This window comes from Carex rostrata, chromosome 11 (genome assembly GCF_964058835.1).
Source record: "Carex rostrata chromosome 11, lpCarRost1.2, whole genome shotgun sequence".
NCBI classification, from domain to species: domain Eukaryota; kingdom Viridiplantae; phylum Streptophyta; class Magnoliopsida; order Poales; family Cyperaceae; genus Carex; species Carex rostrata.
Window position 1 is genome coordinate 2,971,084 of NC_135928.1, and position 12,118 is coordinate 2,983,201.

At 31.8% G+C, this 12,118-nt stretch overlaps 1 protein-coding gene across 1 annotated transcript; it reads right to left on the bottom strand.

Moving 5' to 3' along the window:
- Positions 1-557: 557 nt before the first annotated feature.
- Positions 558-2,665, bottom strand: LOC144561954 (peroxidase 72-like). The gene is made up of 4 exons (XM_078311059.1): positions 2,362-2,665; positions 1,965-2,156; positions 1,644-1,809; positions 558-1,200 (listed from the first exon to the last, which is right to left on the bottom strand). The coding sequence occupies exons 1-4, from the start codon at positions 2,578-2,580 to the stop codon at positions 788-790; spliced, it is 990 nt and encodes a 329-aa protein (XP_078167185.1). The 5' UTR covers positions 2,581-2,665; the 3' UTR covers positions 558-787.
- Positions 2,666-12,118: the final 9,453 nt, after the last annotated feature.

Consider the following 12,118-nt stretch of genomic DNA (forward strand, 5'->3'; position numbering starts at 1 on the left):
GTGAAAAAAAGAGCGGGATTAAGGAAAGAAAATGAGAACGAGAAGTTCCGGATCAGAATTCATAGTATAGTCCCACAACAGAAGGGTAAATAAAATCAGCGATGGTATATACTAAGTTTTTCCATCCCAAGCTAAAATGAATCGGATACATGCGGATATCCGCTCCGTTTAGGGTTTAAGGATTTTATCCGAATCCGTATCCGCAACAGTTATACATACGCTGTAATTATCCGGATCCGAATCCGTTTAATCCGGATACGGATATTGTTCGGATTCGGAGCGGATTCGGAACGGATTATCCGGCTCCGTTTTCAGCCCTAAGCAGGTAGCTCTCTAGCTACCTTTTCCAGAAAGATGTAGTTCCGAAACCGACGCAAAGGATATTTTTGTTCATGTAACATGTGATAACAACCCGCGTTCTTTATAAACAATTAGTTTAGTACAATTACATTACTACTTTTTCTTGAAGAGGGGCTACGTTGGCACACAATTCATTCATTATTTCGAATTCAAAATATTTGCAATGGAAAATCTAGAGACAATTCAGTAGTAATATCAAATATTTGCAACTTTATTCATGAAAGAAGTTTAAAAGAACAACAGGTCAACATACTAACCAACAATTACAACACACAAACAAATAAAACGGAAAGATTAACAGGTCAACCTCACAAACTGAAAAACAAAGAATAGAAGGAAAAACAGAGAATTACACTTTATCAGACACTTGACAATCCCCACATTACATAAATCAAGCTCAATTTAACAAACAATCCATGTTAATTACTTAGTAATTAACAGAATGACAATTCTTCCGCACCTGGCCTTCGTACCCAGTCAAAGGCGAAATGTTACCCATTTTAACCATCGACTTCGCGAACTGCTCAAGGAAAATCTTTTCGTTCTCGGCATAGAGCTTAACTAAGGACATCGTGTCAGGGCTCTTTGTAAAGAGAATTTGGTCTGAGCTGAGCAGCCCTGTTCCATATAAAATGTTCTTGTAGTACAAGTTGTCAAACTTGGTGGGGCTCACCTTGTCGAGCGGGAAGAGGTTGTTGTCACCACCTGACCTTGGGCAGCCCCACCGCAACTTTGCAGCAAATGATTCCTCAAGGGTGTTATCAGCCAGACCATTGCCGGTCTGGTTGTACAGTCTCTGCCGGAAGCTGGTGCATCGTGACAGCCCGATTGTGTGGCCACCTGTTCAATTTATCAAACGGCAATTATTATTTCATTTTTTTTCTTCGTTTGTGGCAAACTCGTGCGTGACGTACAAGCATTCAGCTTTCTGTTGTTAATTATTCCTAATTTGTCCTGAAATTTGGCATTTGGGTTTGAACATCTGATTTTTTTCACATTTTTGTCATGTTAAGTATGCTTATAAATGAAGGTTTACAATACTGTAAAAATGAGTGGGTCAGAGAGTCCGATGGACCCGAATGGATCTCAATTAGGCATGGCACCATGTTAAACAGGGTTCTGGGCTTCTGGAAACTATTTTTGCCTAAATGGACGATGAATCTATAAAATTATGTATTGATTGATCAATTTGCACATTTTCTTTTTAGAGTTAGAAAAAAAAATCACACAGTATGAGAGGTATTATAAAGATTTAACCCATAATTTCTTAAACAGGATTTCACCTGAGAGCGCAACAAGATCGACAAGGTCTAGGTGTTGCAGCTTGAACTTGGTTATAATGGTGGGGAGAGTGTCGTTCGGAGCGGGTATCATGTGGTTGGATCCGCTAATGCTTGCGCCCAACGAGTCTCTCCTTCCTAGTGGGACCTCCCAGTAAGGCCCTCCTGCCTGTAAATTTTCCAATTCAGAAAACAACAATTCTATGTAAATTAAGAGTTACTAACGATGCATTATGTTGAATACTTATTATGTAATGATGACCCAAGAAAACATATTAGTTTAGTAGTAAATCAGTTAATTAGCAAAATAAGTAAAGAACTAACCAGAACAGTAGAGTCTCTTGCGGCGAGAGTTACAATGTCAGCGCAAGAGACGGTCTGAGGGCATGCTCTCTCAAGAGCTGCCTTGATTTCATCGATGACTTCGAAACCTCTCAGGGAGTTCTTGTTCGGGTTTGATCCTTTCTCGCTGATTATATTCTTGCTGCTATCCAGTAACACTGATGCATCACATCCCTAAACATGCCAAAATATTACCAGTGTTTTAATTAGCAAATAAATTTCTTCAGACAATGCAAACTTTGTCTTCTTAGTTTTCTTGTAAGAGAACATTTCAATATATATGAAGACAAGTGGAATAAAGAGTACACACATGTTCTATGAAAATGAGATGTAATGTGTCAAAAATTAAATATAAACAAAAAAAGGTTGTACTGACAACCTTGACAAAGCAGTCATGGAAATGCAGCCTGAGAAGGGAGGCAGCCATCCTGGCCTCCTTGGCAACCGCCTGTGCCACTATCGACTGCACGATCTCTTTCGCTTTCGGGCACGATTTGTCGTAGAACTGCGGGAACAAATATCCTCCTCCCATGCACAGTGGACTTATGAGGACAAGAAGAGAAACCACCACAATGCATCTCCCTAGTTGAATAGCCATTGGCTATTACAGTGTGTGTGTTGTGTGTGAGGATCTGTATTAGAGAAAGAGAGAGAGAGTGGTGAGTTTTGTGATGTTAAAGGATAAGTGTCAGGGGATATTTATAGGTGGAAGAGATTAAAGTTGAATGATAGATTAATATGTATTGCCTTGAGTAAGAGAAAATTAATTAAATGTGAGAAATATAAAAAGAGATGTGAAAATGTAGAAGAATATATAAGAGCAGAGTTGTTGGTCGCTTTACCTTTACTTCTACTATTGTATTACGGGTTCTTTTCATTTCTCAGATATTAAATTATGAAGTGCTTTACACCTGGTCAAAAGAAATATATTCATGTATTGTTAAGTTTTCTATATATTTGGTATATTTGTAATAACATTGTAGGTATTGCTTCGAATTTAGATTCAGTCGAGTATCTGACCTGATAGAATCTAAAGTTCATTAGTGCAAAAGTGGTAATCTAAAATATATTACCTTCACATTTTAAAATGTTTAAAGGTATCATCTCACTGTTTGTGAAATTAATTTTTAATTCTAATAAAATTTCAAATCTTATTAATTCGATACAAGAACTTGTATTATCTTATCATCTGCTTAAATGAATAATTAATAATGTATTATCTGCAAAATATAAATTGCTTGAATGAATAATAATGTATAATCTGCAAAATATAAATTAAGAATATTATCCAAATCTTGTATTTGAGGGGAACCAGAGTTGGAATCACAAGAAATGAAGAAGAGCATATTATTACATTTTCATTATTTTTTTAATTTTAATTGTAATTTGTAAAGATACTATTATTGGAGCAATCACTGTCAGAACTCAGAACTGAGTTCAAGACAAAAAGAAGAAGAGAGAGACTCGTGCCGTCATGCGTGCCAGTTGCCGAAAGCCACAAAGCAATTATTGTAAAATTGAATTTACCTTGACTTGATTATTATTTCCTTTTGTTACCATTACCAACTCTCTCCTTTTTCCTGTTAACTGCATTTACTTTTTGTATGAACTTTTTTTTTAATAAATATATAGATCCATTAACTCCATTTGTATGTAGGGCTGGCAAAAAAATTCGAGGTTCGTGATTCGATTCGGGTTTGATTCGGATTTGATTCGAGTTTAATTCGATTCGAAATGAGTTCGAATTGAAACGAACCAAACCAGGTTCGAATTGAAACGAACCAAACCAGGTTCGGTTCAGAATTAATTCAAACCAAACTCAAACCTAGCCTGGTTCGATCGAAATAGGTTCGTGATTTTTTTGTGGTTCGAATCTCATAAAATCACCGGCCATCCATTTACCTGATGAAATTAAAATTCAAGATAGAGAGTCATAATTTAACTTAGCCGACACTCCCTCGCTCTCAAATCTCAATAACCTAGTTCTCTCTCCACCTCTCGGCAACTGGCTGTCTCTCCGGCTGTCACTCCTCTCTTCGGCCTAGATGACTGTCTCTCCTCTCTCTTCGGTCGTCTCTCATAGTTCATACCAGGAAAGCCGTCTCTGATGTATTTTTTCATGAACAATTTTTCAACTTAAAAACACTTATTTCATAGTTCATACCGGTAAAAGGAAGTCATGTGAATTTTGTCCCGCAAGAAAAAATTAATGTATAAACTACCAGTATAACTAGGGCTGCTAAAAAATAATTTAGTTCGTGATTCGATTCGGGTTTAATTCGAAAAATGTGTAGTTCGCAATTAATTCGATTCGAAATGGGTTCGGTTCGAAACAAATCAAACCAGGTTCGGTTCGAAATTAATTCAAACCAAACTCAAACCTAAGGTAAGTTCGGTTCGGTTCGGTTCGTTGCCATCCCTATTTGTATGTACCAAATAAAAAACATAATAAACCTTTTATTTACACTACTCTTTCTTTTGGATAAATAATATAAGCTTTTTATGCCTTCATAGTTTCTTTTAATTCAATTGACGATTATCAAATGATTATCTCATTTAAGAAAATTTATATTTAAGTTTTAGTAGACAATATTAAAAAAAAATTAGGCCCTACATCATTTGCAATAAAATAAATTAAATATAACACCATTTAATTCATCTTAAGTCTCAATTTCAGCCTCACCAACAAAAAATATAATTGTTTCCTCTCTTTTTTTGGAATTTTTTTTTCTTTCATAATATCCACACAAATACAATCCTATTTTTTAGTCGTTCTAAATACATCTTACCACAATTTTATCACCAAACAAATATAGAAAAAAAAAATTGAAACAGAAACGTATATTAAATTGGTTTGCTAAGACCATCCAAATGTCTTCAAAAATAATTCAAGTCCAAAAGAGAGAACGGATAGATTATTGCTTCATAATTGATGCCGTTACTTTGATTACTTGTATGAGTACTTGTTATAGTTAAACTAGTGCAGCATTAATTGTTTATTCAATTTCAAACTATATTTTAAAAAAGGATCTCAGAAAAAAAAATCAAGAACTATGACCTAGGTCAAATTGGACTAGCTAGGAGTAACCAAGTGGCCAACTGCTTAGTCTCAATTGGGCCCCACATGTCTCAAATTGAAAGATTTTATACAATATATAGTTGATAGTGATTTACATAGAAATTAGAAGTTATTTTTTATTTATTTATTTTCTCAAAAATAAAACGGAAAAAATCTACAATAACTTTGTAATTTTTATTTGATATTTGATTATTTGAAACAAATTTTCCAAGAAATATTACCCACAATATTATTGTTTAGAGAAAAAATATTGAGCAATGCTTTTCTAAAGTATAATTGAGTTTGAATTTTTGCAATCAATTTTCTATTTTTTACAAAGAATTATCTCATCTATAATGAGTAGATTCTTTATTTCATAGAGGTGATGAAACAAAGGAATTATAATTTTTCAAGAGATAAAATTGACTCATTATCAATATTTTCTACTATTCTACATTTTTATCTTTAATCATTAGGACCGTTCGGCAATAAAGGATTAAGCCTCCTTAAAGCTTAATCCGTTTTTTTTAGCTTCCTTAGCCGCTTAATTCTACCGAACACCGGTTCCTTAGCGCGGATTAAGAACATCTCCTTTAGCTTCCTTTTGCCCGGATCTTAATCCTCTGGCCGAACTTTAAGGCACTCATACCTCTTCCTTTAGCTTCCTTAGCTTTAATCCACGGATTAAGAGAACCGAACATCGGTTCCTTAGTACTCCTTAAGCTCTTAATCCTTTGTTGCCGAACGACCCATACGACTAAAGCAGTGCAAAATAAAAACTTATTCCAAATTCCATGTTTGCTCTCTTCTCTCAGCATTCCACCAATATTTTTTAAAAGAAGCCGAGTCATAATATATACAAAAAAAAAAAAAAAACATTTAAAGATAACTATGAGAGGTATAGGCGCTTAACTATTACGCACAGTAAACGACTAGCATGAATTACGTAACGAAAGATCCAAGCAAGAGATATGAAAGCTCATAAAAAGACAGGAAAGCTTCACCTGCTAAAGGCAAAGGAGACCAAATGATGAGAGGCATGACCACCTAAACCTTTGACTTAGTTTTGCTTTCTCCATTTTTATATGCATTTCTCTTGTTTGATTATTACCATCTTTATTAGAAGAATGAATCTATTACAAACACCACAACATTATAGAACAATCCAAATAGTAGTAGTAGCTAGAATAGATAGACATTTGTCAATTAATTAATTATGCTAGAATGGATAGAATCATAGAATGCCGTGTAATTTGTTAAGCGTTTGGCTCCAAAAGGGAACTTGTCAATTATTGGATTCTTAATTCGGGGAGCATGCACATGCTTTGTGCAAATTATTGGTACAGAATACACCTTCAGATAAACATGGTGTATAAAGTTTTTAAAAGTTCAAATTTCATTTGTGGGCTCCATGAGTTGGTTACCAGCTGTGAAAGGTGTAACAAGTTTGACCAAAGTCAAACTTCTCATGCCTCAAGGCTTAATTAACAAGTTGGGTATATATAATCTGGATTTATTCACCAATGAACTATTGTTACATGGATGAATTCTGTATAATTTTTTTAAAAGGGGGGAATTGTTAATAAAAAAATGAACATATATTTTATGAATATTTTGTATGTAGCACTGCAACAAATTAAGTATCATATTCTTCAATTTGTTGGTCCGTTTGTATTACATTTATAAAATGTTATATTATTCTGAGATTTGCATATATTTCTAATTTTATTTCAATATATGTTGTAATTTTAATTTGTACTATAACTCCAGTAACATAAAAGATGTTATAAACTTTATTATTCGTCAAGAACTTGGAAGCTGTGATTTAATCATATTGCTTTTATGTATATATTTTACATATACACAAAATTGACGTCTAATTCATGGTACATATATATTCCTTTTTTATTGCAGAGGGGTATATAGATTTCTAACCTGATTAATATTAAAACTTCAATTGCTTCCTGTAGTCATAAAAACTTGAAACTATGTTTGATGTCTTATTATTGTTTTTTTTACATACATTGTAAACAGTGATACTGGTAAGAATAGAGAAAGAATTTTATTGAATTGAATTGATTGATTGATACATCTCATAGCAGAACATGCGCTCCAGTAATTATTAGTTACAACTAATCAATTGTCTCAATCTAACTAATTGTTTGTTGTAACTAACTATCTAACTGTTATGGTTAACATACATGAAGCAATAAATAGTCATGTGTATGCCAAATTAATCTCAATTAATAATTTTACTATTTTGACATTGACTTGCCATGACAAATGGCATTATGTTTTGAATTGATTAGTTAACTTACATTTATGCCACCACAACCGGTGCATTGCACACAACTTTTTTTTGAAACCTTGACAGTGACTGCTAAGTATAATTTTCATTAAAACTTTGCACACAAATTGACTCTAGAACGAAGTGTATCCTCTCAGTTTGTATCCGAAAAGAAAGAGGAAAACACCTCTTTCATTGATTTAGTTCCACAGAAACATTTTTCAGGAACCACTTTGATTTATTCTTCCTTTTTTCATTTTATCTTAATTTGAGAATCATGTTTTGATCTAGTGATAAAAGCAATGCTCTCACACGTAGTTTCGATATTCAGATAAAAGAATCTCTTCGTAAATATTAAATAATTGAGTAGCTTGACCTCCAACTTTTATTCAAATTTTATCTCAATTTTATTAAATTCTAATTAACGGTTGGATATTGCAAAGTTGTTATCAGTTATTTTTATCATCCTGTTCTAAGAAGTGACAGCTTCAATTTAATGTTCCGTGCCATCCAGTAATATCGTTTCAATTTAATTTATTTTAATTTATTTATTTACTATCGGAATTTTCTGAATTTTTATCACAACAGTTTGTTTTAGAACTAAACTTTAACGGGTTTCATAAAAAATAGTAGAGGAGGGCTCAAATGCCTTATTGCTTCTTGCACCAATCGTACTCCAACATCTTTATCTTCGATTTAAAAGTTCAATGAAAAATCTGAACCACTCAACATGACATCCACGTTAGAATGTGCTTAGAGATCAATTTTTTTTATTATATTTTACTATTTTTTAAGATAGGTATAAAATCAATGTTTTTCCATGATTTAAAAAAAAAAATCAATGTTTTTCACGAAATTGTGGATCATAAAAAAACATTGATTTTATACCTATCTTAAAAAATAGTTAAAAAATTTCAAAAAATATAAAATTCGATCTCTAAGCACATTTTAACGTGGATATCAGGTTGTGTGGTTCAAATCTTTTGTTTAAACTTTGAAATCAAAGATAAAAATACTGTGATACGATTGGAGTATGAAACAATGAGGCATTTGAGCACTCCTCAAAATAGTAATACTATTAAACTTGTCTCACACATTATTATAATAAAATAATTCCATTGATTTTATAGGGCCCATTATTGGATTTTCCTTTTATTTACTTAATTATTTTAATTTGAAGAAATAAAAGCGCCCCCCTTTCAGGTGTAAGCTTGTATTGCACCTAGCCAGCTGTAACACTATGCAAAATATGTAAATGGAATTAATGATTGAAAGTAATATACGAAATGCTTAAAGATATTTTTATAGAATAAATTGCATTTTAGTGTCAAGTATCATTTTATTAAGCATAACATCATATATTTAAGTTACTTTGTCCAATTATATGTTGTTAAGTCAGACAAATTAACTGATACAATAAAGGATTAAACAACTAGTACTAATTATAGACATCTTTTTAGTATTTGGACTAATTTGAAAAGCTTGAAAATTTTGAAGGTTAAATATATAAAATGGAAAACTTAAATTAAAGAAAAAGAAATTGATCAAGGTGGCACCATTGCCACGCGGCATGTGGTGAGTGAAACACCACCTAGTTAGTTCCTTAATTGGGGGTCTTCTCTCCCGTAAAGAAAAGAATGAAAAGAAGAAAAAGAATAAACAGAGGGTTTTCCTCTAATCCCTTCATGTTCCACTTCTTTTATTCTCATATGAATTAAGATTCTTTGATGATTGAACTCTTGAGCTTGATTAGCACATATATATATATGCCGCTTTTGAATTGAGCAAGAAATTAAGCTAGTGATTAGGTGCAACAAGAAAATCTATCGGTATCTTTCTGTCTATTTCCTTTTTAATTTAATATGATATGAAGATTTGGAACTCGTTAAACCACTCAAGTGCATAGCTTTAATTTCTATAATGATTGAAATGAAACGAAAATTTATTTAATCTTGAAAGTGATGAATTTACTTTATGGATCATTTCTTCTTATTCTTTTACCGAATCTGAATTATATAATTAATTGAATTCTCGATTATGGATATAAAGCTTAAACCTTAAAATATTATAAGGTTAAATTAGAGATTAGGAAATTTGTGAGTTATAAGAAAATTTGTTTAGCTGATTCATATGGGGTTCTGAACCACAATTGAAATTTGATATTATTTGATTTTAATTGATTAGACTGGAAATTGATACAGATTAAAGAATTATGACAAAATAATAAATACATAATGTCATTAATCAACCATAAATTGATTACTACTATATGTATATTGTTTCGTAATGATAATTTATGAGTGTTAATCGAGAATATGTAATTATGCTATAGGCATATATACTGTGGAATGAGACTTGATAGGACTGTTCGGAACAACTGATATACAATGATTGATCGCTCTATTTTCCCTACGATATCAGGTGCGAGGTTATTGGATTAGTCTGAGATTCATAACTAGGAATTAAATCGTAACTCACTGTGCATTTTGAATATTTGATTGACTGCATTGATTGAACTATTGCATCATATGCATAGCCCAATACAACTGGAACTGAATTACAGGTAAATCTGTTGACTGTCATGTTGATATTGTTTAACGATTGGTTTATTCTTATTGCAAATGATTGATTGAGACCACAGTAATTGAATTGAATGAATATTGAATACTGAAATCCTTGAACCTCCATATAGTGGAGAAAAATGATTATTATACGTAAAGTCTAGCTAGCTACTAGACTTTACTCCAAGACCCTTATGCGCATATGGTGAATGGCCCCAACTGAATCCAGTACCGGTTGGATAGGGGATATTGAATAAATGTGAATTGTGACTGTAAGACTAATGAACTGTGGTAACTGTCTTATCATTGATTTTTTTTTCGATAATGACAGTATTGTGATATTGATTTCGTATTGTTTTCGTTAATCAGGTGTCAGGATATTTAGAATGGTATAAGCCCTGACACGACAGATACATGTATGATATCTTTCAGTGTTACCAGACTAGAAATTGTAAAGTTAAGAAACCAAACGTTACCAGACTTAGTGGTTATAAAGATTAGGTCCCAAACGTTACCTGAGTTTATGGTTTAAAAGATTTTGACCCAAACCATTTATTCTGATAAGATTCCTAGAGTTCTGATTTATTTATCTAATTTTTGTCATTCAATTGGATACTGTTATTGAGCATTTGCACTCGTCATTATAGAACTGAACTGATAATTTCTCGTGCGGTGATTTCATTATGAATATGGATTTCCTTCGAATCCAATAATCTGAGTGGCAATCAGCACTGAGAAATAATTTATTATTTCTCACTCGTTTCCCCTTGTGGGTTACAGGTTTATTATACGAAGATAAAGAGCGCTTCTGGGTAATTGACAGCAAGGCCACCTAAAGGTATGAGATTTGGGTTTATTATATCTGACAGGGTGCAGAGAATATATCTCTAGCATCATCCACTATAAAATGTCAGATAATTATTGTAAATAAATTGGGATGTGGCAAAAATAATGGATGCTATTGTCAATGCATAAAAAGATTCATGCCTTGTGTTGAGTAAATTGAATGATAAAATGACGCGGCTGCATCGTCGCACCTCCGGATCGGGGGTGTGACACAGCCGACATTTTTATTTTTACCCCATTAAAAAATTATTTTAATAATAATAACCAAAGTTTAGTAATAATTTTAAAAATACTCCACTATGGAATTTTTTCACGAATTGGAATTTTAATTTCAATTTTTTTTAAAACTGAATTTTTTTTTTTGTATTGAAATATTAGAAATGTTGGATATATTTCTTTGAAAATAGATGGAATACAATATAATTTGATTTATTAGAAAGACTGTAACAAATAACCCGGATCAATATTTTTCAGGCCGGATTTTTCGCGGTTGTAAGAAAAATTAATATATTTCTTTATGTGTTATTGGAAAAAAATAAAAATGCTTAGATTCTGAGTTATTTATCCCGGTTCAAAAGTCACTTCTATGTAATCTAGAAAATATTGTGATCTTTCTAGGACATTTAATTTATGGAAAGTGGTATCTATTTTTGAAAAAAAATAAAAACTTTAAGTTATTTAATAATTATTATTCAAAAAGAATTCTCAAAATAGATATAACTTTTTATAAATTAAATGTCTTAGAAGGATCACAATATTTTCTAGATTACATAGAAGTGACTTTTGAACCGGGATCAATAACTCAGAATCTAAGCATTTTTATTTTTTTCCAATAACACATAAAGAAATATATTAATTTTTCTTACAGCCGCGAAAAATCCGGCCTGAAAAATATTAATCTAGGTTATTTGTTACAGTCTTTCTAATAAATCAAATTATATTGTATTACATCTATTTTCAAATAAATATATCCAACATTTCTAATATTTCAATACAAAAAATAAAAACAATTTCTGTTTTTTAAAAAAAAAATTGGAATTAAAATTCCAGGCCGTGAAAAAATTCCTCAGGTGGAGTATTTTTAAAATTATTACTAAACTTTGGTTATTATTATTAAAATAATTTTTTAATGGATAAAAATAAAAATGTCGGCCTAGCCAGCAACCAAAGCATAGATTGCGGCCTAGTAATATTTAAATAATTAAATCCCAATGTTATTCTATAACCACTGCGAATATAGTCAAGTGTGTATTCTTAGTTGGGTTTTGTGGAATTTTTTTTGTGTTTGTTTAAAATCCAACGTTTTTCACCTGGTCCTTGTGCTTTCATGCTTTTATTATTTTAAACTCAAATACTAATTTTTATTTTTATTTTTTCCAAACCA